General features: G+C 38.4%; 1 protein-coding gene across 7 annotated transcripts in view; it reads left to right on the top strand.

Moving 5' to 3' along the window:
- The window catches only part of Nmdar2 (glutamate ionotropic receptor NMDA type subunit 2), a 671,980-nt gene that overhangs the window by 357,648 nt on the left and 304,332 nt on the right, over nucleotides 1-10,000 (top strand). For all 7 annotated transcript variants that reach the window (XR_012967269.1, XR_012967266.1, XR_012967267.1 and 4 more), the window contains one exon: nucleotides 670-902. Coding sequence is in view for 3 of the 7 variants with exons in the window: in XM_076200978.1 (XP_076057093.1) it covers nucleotides 670-902 (233 nt within the window). In the remaining 4 variants the exon portion in view is untranslated. The remainder of the gene's footprint in view (nucleotides 1-669; nucleotides 903-10,000) is intronic.

Genomic DNA, 10,000 nt, shown 5'->3' with positions numbered 1-10,000 from the left:
TGGCGAATCCAGGAATGACCCATCATCCATGAGGAGCTGAGACAGGAGGGGTGAAAAGGGTAATGGAGGAGAGTGAAATGGGTAGGAATAGGTACGTGGCTCTGACTTACCTACCTCCCTTATGAGGGGGGGTAAGCTCTTGGTACAAAGATAGAATATATATATATATATATATATATATATATATATATATATATATATATATATATATATATATATATATATATATATATAAGTCCAATAACATGAAAACATCTTAGTTTTCCCAGGGAAGATGGCATGCTGTATTTCTCTCATGTCTCACCGACAGCACCTCTCCATTTTTCCCTTGGTCTTCTGGGTCCTTTTCTTTTTGGTTTCCAATTCCATCTTATCTTTGATATTCTTCACACATCCTCAACTGCGATGTATCTATTTTTCTCAGTATTGCCATGACTTCTGTCTCTTTGCTGATTCTGTCTCTCCTAGTTTTTTCTGATATCAGTCTCAAAACTCTCATCTATGCAGCTTGAATCTTGCCTCTGTCCATACTGTTCATTGACCATACATATATTGATGTATGCGTATTTATGTGTATGCGTGTGCATGCATGCATGTGCGCGCGAGTACAGTATGAGCAATCTTGCTTAGAACATCCATATTTACGACGAACGCTCTTCTCCTTTCCAGGTTCACAATCATCGATACGGTGCTCGTCAACAAGGCTGAGGATGATCTGATCGCCGTGTCCAACAGCGAGGCTCGCATCATGCTCCTGTACTCGACCAAAGCCGAAGCCCAGAGCATCATGAGGGCAGCTAAAGACCTCGGTCTCGCCGGCAAGGACTACGTCTGGATCGTCACCCAGTCGGTCGTCGGCGCCGAGGACGCGGCCCCAAACGATTTCCCCGTCGGCATGTTAGGTGAGTTCTTGAGTTCGAAAATTCCCGAAGTAACGCCGAAGAGCACCTCTCGTAGTGCTCTCACTCCCTCCTCAGGAGTTGCTATTAGATGACACTGGGTCCAGGGCAGGGTTTGTTCTTGTACGTGTAGCCGAAAGGGAATATTTTTGGAGATTGGGAAGTTAATCACAAGAATATAATTCCTTCACAATAGGTTCCTTCCTCAAATTAGGAACTGCATTAACGTAACCTAATGTAATGTAAAGTAACGTATTGTAATAACCTTATTTAACCTAACTTAACCTATCCTAACCTAACCCAACCTAATTTAACCTAACCTATCCTAGCTTACTCTAACCTAACTTAACCTAGCCCAACCTAAACTAACCTAACCTAATCTAACCTATCCTAAACTACTAAAGCTAAATTAAACTAACCTAAATCAAGCTAAGCTAACTAAACTAACCTAGACTTACATAAACTAGGTTAAACTAACCTAACCCATACTAAACCAATTCAAAGTAAACCAAATTAAAAAAAAAATAAGTTAAGCTCAGCTAAGCTCATCTAAATTAAAGCAAGCTAGAAATAGACTTCTTTGGCAATTTCTCAAGAATCATCATGGAATGTGGAGCATATGAAGCCCCACGACGTCAACCTATTGCGAATAATAATAAAAAAAAAATGACGTAACCCGAAATGAAACTTAGGACCCTATGAGAAAGAATTCGATTTTTTCACGAACGTCACCACTAATGCCAAAATAAAGGCATGCTTAACGTAAACGTAACGTTAACGTAACGACCAGATATAAGGTGTAATCATCCTATTGACCACATATTCAGTTTGCAAATCAAAGGCAAATATTCAAAGCAAAGGACGTTAGAATGGCAAATGATATAACAAACCTTTGTCGGCAAATGTAGGCACAAAGGGGATTAGCAGAGAGAAATGAGGCGTCTTCTGAAGTATTTCAACGGCTGCACTCCTAATTAATAGTTGTGTGATATTCGGGCAATACGATGAAAGCAACAATTCTGAAATGTTGATATCAAATTTCTACTAGCAGCAGACTGAATGAAATCGACTGTTGCTTACCACTCGGTAAAGAAGGGATAAGCTAAACAACGTGCAAGCATCTAATAATGATAATTCGAGTCATGACATTTACATCAAAATAGTGGAAGCGGAACCTCACAACAAGACGAGATGCCAATATATTAATATTCAGAAATGATCGGTCCAGTCGGGGAAATCTCATTGTCGAAGTGATTTCTGCTGTCGCTTTGGGCTGGTGGCCTGAATGAGCTTAACTTAACTACGTTGGCTATGAACTTGATGGTAAACGCAAGGGCTTTGAAATCGCTTTATGTATGTTACAGTTACATTAGAAATATTTGAAATAGCTTTATGCATTTTACAGTTACATTAGAGACAAAAAGGTTGTTAGGAATCACATTGGTCCACTATTATCTGCTGACGGTCAACTTGAATATTCAAATGAAGGAATGTGTAATATTTTAAACAATTATTTTAGCTCGGTATTTGTAAACGAAACACCTCAAAATGAGCTCCAATCTGAAACCTGTGAAAAGTCTAGGGTAAACTTACTCACTACGGTAAATATAATAAAATAAAATAAAATAAAAGGTGTATAGAGACACTCAAAGTTAATAAAACACCAGGGCCTGACGGTTGGCATCCAAGAATCTTAAAGGAAATGAAAAATGAGATTGTTGTTCCATTAGAAATTATTTTCAAGAAATCCATCATATCCGGAGATGTCCCAAGAGAATGGAAGCTAGCTAACGTTACTCCCATATTCAAAAAGGTGACAAAAAGAAACCAAATAACTATAGGCCTATAAGTTTGACTTCAATCGTAGGAAAAATAATGGAAACTATCATCAGAGATGCTATCGAACATCATTTAGAAAGTATCTGTTTGATAAATAATAGCCAGCATGATTTCAGACGGAAACGTTCTTGCGTGACTAACTTACTCGAATTCTACAACACAGTTATTTCGAGTTATGACAAAAGAAACAATATAGCTTTAATATATCTAGACTTTGCAAAAGCTTTTGATACCGTCCCCCACGAAAGACTACTTACTAAATTAGCTTCACACGGAATAAGTGGTAGCCTATTAAGTTGGACCAGTAATTGGTTAAATGATCGAAAACAGAGTTGTTTTAAATGTAAAAACTTCTAGATGGAAAAATGTTACAAGTGGAGTTCCGCAGGGTTCCGTTCTTGGGCCACTTCTATTCATAGTATATATAAATGATATAGACCATGGACTAAAATCTACTGTTTCCAAATTTGCTGATGATATAAAAATGTACGGAATGGCAAATGATCACTTAAACCAATTAGATATTCAAGAAGATTTAGATAAATTACAGCAATGGTCTGAAAAGTGGCTAATGAAATTCAACACAAGTAAATGCAAGGTAATGCACATAGGTAAAAATAACAGTAAGTACGATTACAAGTTATTTGGAAATTCGTTAACAAAAGTGAATAATGAAAAAGATCTCGGCGTAATTATCAGTAACGGTCTCAAATCATCCAAGCAGTGTATTTCAGCCTCTGAGAAGGCAAATAAGATTCTAAGACTGATTGCGCGATCTTTTGACTTCAAAAGTCGATCCACATTTGGAATATGCTGTTTCCGTATGGTCACCAAATCTCATTAAAGACATTGACAGATTGGCAAAAAGTACAACGGCAAACCACAAAACTGATTCCAAATATAAAAAATGAATCATACGAAAATCGACTAAAACATATGAATCTGTTTTCCCTAAAAAAAGCATAGACTCAGAGGTGACTTGATACAGGTTTTTAAAATTCTAAAGAGAATTGACAACATCAAAAGTGACAAAATTTTCACACTGAATGAGAATCAGACAAGAAACAATGGTCTCAATCTGTCCGGAAATAGATTCAATTTGGAAGTGGTTAGAAACAACTTCGCCAACCGTGTAGTTAATGAATGGAATAAACTTCCTGCAGAGGCAGTGCAATGTAGTTCAGTTCGAAGCTTTAAAAATAATTTAGATAAACACCTAAGCAAGATGCTGTAATGATTATTATTTATTTCATATTATTTGTTTTTGTTTTGTTATCATTTGTCTGTTTGATTCTCATTTATTGTCAATTTATTATTATTGACTATTTACCTGTTTGTTTGTTGTTTGACTGTGCCTATGCGTATATTTATGTATTTTATTTGATACTTACATTATTATACTTTTTATTTATTCATTTATTATTATCATCAGGATTTTTTTCGCATCCGACCTAGATATGGACCAAAAGGTCTCCTGTCGGCATGCTCCGCCTTGTGATCCTTTGTAATCCTTTGATACAGAAAGATCATTCCAGTTTGTGCAAGGAGTAAGGCCTTTCGTAACAATGAGGAGGTGCAGTTGTCTCCACAGCGATTGTATTGGGAGTTGTGCACATAAGATCATAAGAATGATGAGACTGCAAGAGACCATGAGGCATACACTAGGCAGCTCCATGTCCATTACCATCTGTCATCCCCACCCATAAAGTTGTCTAATCGTTTCTTAAAACAACTAATAGTTTCAGCGTTCACTACATGCTTACTAAGTCTGAGACTGAGATGGAGTGGGCATGTTGTTCGAATGTCCGATGATCGTTTACCAAAACAGATTTTCTATTCGTAACTGAAAGAAGGAAATCGGAAGAAAGGAGGACAGAAGAAGAGATACAAGGATCTGTTGAAGGCCAACATGAAAAAGTGTAAATCGACTTCAACAACTGGGAAGAGACCGAAACTTCTGGAGGTCCACCATTCGCGAAGGAACAACAACATTCGAAACAAACCGATGTGAAGAGTTGGAAGAAAAGCGAAGAAGGTGGAAGGAGAGGCAACTCCAACCGTAACCAGATCTCCCGCAAGGAACAACGTGCCCAACATGCGGAAGATCCTTCAAAGCCCGAATTGGTCTCATCAGCCACCTTCGGGTGCACAAATAACCGCACTCAGACCAGAACGAAGACCATCATCCTCTGAAGAGAGAGGGATAGCCACGACGACTAAGTCTGTTCCATTCGTTGACCACCCTATTAGTAAACCAACTCTTACCTCTTTCCTCCTTAAATATAAATTTGCCCAGTTTAAATCCATTACTGCGAGTCCTGCCCTGTGTAGCTCAGGTTCGTACATTTGCGATGTAAACGAGTCGTAGTAGATGTTCTTTGTGCCGTACATTATTGGACTAAAAGACCTACTTTTGGTGGGAGACGTGGACCTCAGAGATCATAGGTCTCTAAGGCTGGTGTCATACTGTCCGGCGGCGCCGTTGCGGCTTGTTGTTGGCTGTTGCAAAGTCTCCCTTATGAGTCATTAGACTCGAAAGATTATAGTAGCATTTTAGCCAGGTGGAGATGGTGGTCGTCGTTATATCAAGTTTTGGCTATCGCTAGGCGATTTTATTAAGCTAATTAAACTTGCCCACCATCTGGCCGCATCCGGCGCCGCCGCATAGTGTGACACCGATATTTCAACCTCGTGGCAGACTTTCTCCGACTTAAAGATCTACACTACACTCTTGCCTCAGCTCCTCAGAAGTCTCGAGACACTGTAGTACGTGGGAGTGAAGTCAGTTAAGTAAAACTTCACAACTCTTCTCTTATTTCCACGAAGTGTTGGGGGAGGGGGGAGGTGGGCGGCAGCTTGTTGGGCACTATTGACTTTGATTGAATTGTTTTTTGTTTGCTTCTTTTGAATTTTTGTTTGTTTGTTTATTTGCTTGCCAGCTTCGTTCTTCATAGGCCAAGTAGTTTTTGTTGGGCTATGTTTGGCTAAAGCTTTATATCTGAGTTGAGGGTTCCGTAGGCTAACCTTCCATGTATTTCTTTTCCACATCTTACATCCATAATATAGCCTGTTAATATGTCTAGTTGTTATTATTTGATTATTCCATCGTACGCTGGTGAAATTGAAGTCCAGTTTGATGTTTTCTTTTTTATTAGTAGTAGTGATATTGTCAATATGTAGTTGGCTGTTGCCTACAAGTTTATCAAAAGAAATACCGCGTGAGGAGGGAGTATTTATTAGCATGACGTCCCACTTGTTACAGCTTCATTAAGTACAGTCGTGGTACACATATATCTGTGACATAAAAAGCAGGGTATGAGTAAAGTTGTCATAGACTTGGGTGCGTTTTGTTTGCACTTGATTGGGAAGTCTCTCCGTGTAATGTCTTGGCAGTTCTTCTCGTGTGGTCTGTGTACCTCATTAACACTCACCATCCCACTCCCACACAGTGGGAAGGGAGAAACCCCTGGTAAAGCAAAACCCTGCCAGTTGCAGCAAGCCGCTGTGTTTTTTAGGCCGATGTTGGGTCGCCTCCCCGCGTATGTTTGTTCGTAAATTCTCTTCGTCTGTTGCTTTGAGTTATATTTTTATTAATGCTTTTTTCTTCTTAAGGAAGGTTTTAGTTTGTGGTTTCTAGATATTTATTGTCTGATATTTTGTGATTTCCTATGTGGGTATGTCCTGGAATCCAATATGATTCTATCATTATTTTTGTGCAATAAAATGCTTCGTTAATTCATTTGTTGATTGATTGGTGTGTTAGTCTATTTCTTAAATGTTTGTTGAAATATTCGGTATATGATTTGATGTCACTGTCGTTTGTTTTGTTTCTTTTGCTATATATAGTTCATATCTGTCTGATGAATACTGTAGTGGATTATGGGATATTTTTCCTATGTCATCTGATGTTTTAGCAACGTCTGTATATTAAAACTAGCATGTTAAGAACATAATGTAAAAATGGTGGAGGCTGCAAAAGACCATAAGGACTACACTAGGCAGTTCCATGTCCCTCACCACCTGCCATCCCCATCCATAAAGTTATCTAATGTTCTCTTAAAACAACCCATTGTTTCAATGCTCACTACATATTTACTAAGTCGATTCCATTCGTTAACTGCTCTGTTGGTAAACCAATTCGTGAGAGGAGTCCATGTGTGGCTGGGATGTTCTTATTATGTTTCGTTCTTGTTTGCTTGTTCCTTTCGCTTGTAATTTGAGAAAGTTTGGGTTATGTGTGTTTTTCATGTTCCTGCTTGTATTTGTTTGTTTTTCTTGAGGTGTGAAATCAAATTGTTAAAAGTTTCTGTTTATTTTGTTGTCAGAAAGTTCGTATATTAGCTGCGAGGTTATTTATTGCTTATTCTGTATTCTTTTATATATTCTGGTGGAGATGTATTAGTTTTAGTGTGTACTTCCTGTGCGTGCATATGTGTATATATTGTAAGGATTTTTACAGTTTAATCTAGTTTATTATAGTTTAGTTTTTTAGACCTGCCTCCTGGACAATTTATATGATTTTTGCCGTCCAGAAAATATCACATGTTTATTTTTTTTCTAGTACTTACAAAAATTGCTGGTGTGTATCGATTTTGCAATACGATCATTGGGAATTAGAAATTATGATAAATACTCGGATACGTATATCACTAAACTATTCAAATCAGTGAAAATGAATAAATCTTGTCAAGATAACATTCTATCCAGTGGGTCATCATTGTTCCTGTTGTTTCAAGAAAGCGTTTTGTTAAACCAGTGGTTCACAAAATAGAGCTGGGCGCGTTACCGCCGAAAAGGTAGTGCGTTAGTAACGCAAGTGTCCAGCTCTGGTTATTTTATGTTTTAGAAAATAGGGAATATTAATGTAGTTTAGGTATTATTTTATTGAGAATATTCGTAAGAAGTAAATATTTCTCCATTTCCTTTTTCATCAAAATCATTCTAAAGGAAACGGTAACGCGCTCAGCTCTGCAAACTAGGGGGCACGCACCCCCTAGGGAGATGTTAGGATGATACAAGGGGGATGTGAGGACATCTGGCCAAAAATATTTGTTTAATAAGAATAATGAAATTACTCCAAGAACAAGTGTCTGCCATAAGATACGTGCTAAGTGTTATTCTAATCAGTCAGCCCAACCGGTTTTCTATTAAGCTAGCTAAGTGAAGATAAAAAATATATATATATATATATATATATATGTGTGTGTGTGTGTGTGTGTGTGTGTGTGTGTGTGTGTGTGTGTGTGTGTTTGTGTGTAATATCATATAAATGTGTAGATCTACAGGAAACCAAACGGGTGCATCATATAAGGTAGTGTGGGCTCCACTGTGTTAAACAGAAAAAAAAGACAGTGAGTATGTTGTTTTTTTCTCTTTCCATTTTTAATTATGAGGGTTGGAGTTATGTTCACAGTTTCACGTGCGCCTGAAGGAGTGTTCTTGTTGGCGTAGGTTATATCATTCTGGGAAATGTTAAGTCATGCTTTGTTCGAGGTTGATGAACATTTCATAATTCACCTTTGATTTCCTGGGGATGTGGGTTTTCCTGTGTTTTGTTTTTTTATGGAAATTGATTTCTAGCTGTATGGCGCGATTGCTACTTCCTACTTATTGTAGGGTTACATTCAACTACCTTAAGCCGCTGAAGCCCTTAATTATTTTCTTTGGTTGAATAAAATCGCCTGAAGGCAACCAGAATAAATATAAAAGTCTAATATAGACTGCAAAGGACTCTCGACTAAAGAAAAGATGAAGTTGCCATGGCAACATTTTTCCTTCCCCCGCTTTCTTACCTTCGTATTTAGTTTTAGTAATCCTTAATTTTTACCTCCTGAGCTATCTAGTCTATTACTCCTGTAGACGTAATGTTCAGTAATCCTTAATTTTTACTTCATAAGGTATATAGTCTAGTACTCCCACAGAAACAGTAATTCTTAATCTTTACTTTCTAAGTTTTTCAGTCAATGACTCCTACATAGGTAATATTTTGTAATCCTTAATCTGTACTCCCTAAGGTATCTAATCTATTACTCCTACAAACGTAAGACTTTGTTACCCTTAGTTTTTACTTCCTAAGGTACGAGTATTTAATCTATTACCCCTACAGACGTTATACTTAGTATCATTAACTTTATGCTAATTGCCACCTTACTCGAATCCAGCATGAATCGTTATGCTAAATACATATCTGGATGCGATCACAGATACGGTCCTATACTGTAAGCTGTTCTAGCCCATCAGTAACCTTTTAGCTGTACTTATGCATCGCATCAGTCTGTCGTTCCATGTAGAAGGAATGAACGACATTACCCGTCCTACGTCCCTACCCCATCCTATCCTCTGCGCTTTGCAGGATCCCTCGAGGATGTCTCTGGCCTGTCCTCATCCTTCCTTCCCTCCTCAACCGCCCCTCCTTCGAGCCACTCCTCTCCCTTCTTCTCCTTCTTCACGGGTCCTCATCCTTCCCTTACACTCATCGCGCTAACGTTATATCTAAAGTCTCTCCTTGATACTTCGTTAACATTACTATCTTCATCGCTGTCCTCTTATCCTATTTACCTCCTCCTATTTCACCATTTTCCTTTCGCCCCGGATCTTCCTATCTTCGCGCCAACGTCTCCACTTAGCGTTGGCTTCCTCCACGGCTAAGGTCATTACTGCAGTCATTAAGGCATCATATTCATGTGATCACGTCCTTCTACAGGTCACTCATGCTTCCTGGCGATCAAGGAGGGCTCATTTTATGGTTAACGAATCCCGTCACGATTCATATCGTTTTGGCATCACGCGAAGTCATAAAATCATCCTCTTCATTCCCCTCCGTGTCGTGTTAAGAAACCGGGAAGATTCCAACACGAAAAGAAGGAGTTCAAACCCTTAGATATTATGAAGAAATATGGTGGGAAGAGGCGCGATGTCTTAGGAGGTGCAGTATTTTAGTATTTCGTCCAAAATATCCATAACCACAACCACTGAAGGCTTGGAGTCATAGATCTATTGAAGGATATATTTAAGGAGGACAGCAGAAGTGAGGAATAGTGAAAATTAAATAGTGTTCATCATTATTTTTCTATTGAATGCTACGTGACTCTGGTTCGCAGGGGATCAGTAAAATGCCTAAATTACTGAATACATAGGACTTATGCTGCCACTGCCCTATGCTAGGTAAGAGGTGCAGAAAATATTGGAATATATTTAACTCGTAATCCTACTCTGACGTAGTGGGGATTAAGAAACCCGTAATAGGGTAAAACTCTGTCAGT

Source organism: Oratosquilla oratoria, chromosome 17, assembly GCF_046742065.1.
Source record: "Oratosquilla oratoria isolate Oo_2021 chromosome 17, ASM4674206v1, whole genome shotgun sequence".
NCBI classification, from domain to species: Eukaryota; Metazoa; Arthropoda; class Malacostraca; order Stomatopoda; family Squillidae; genus Oratosquilla; species Oratosquilla oratoria.
This window is presented reverse-complemented; position numbering and strand designations above follow the sequence as displayed.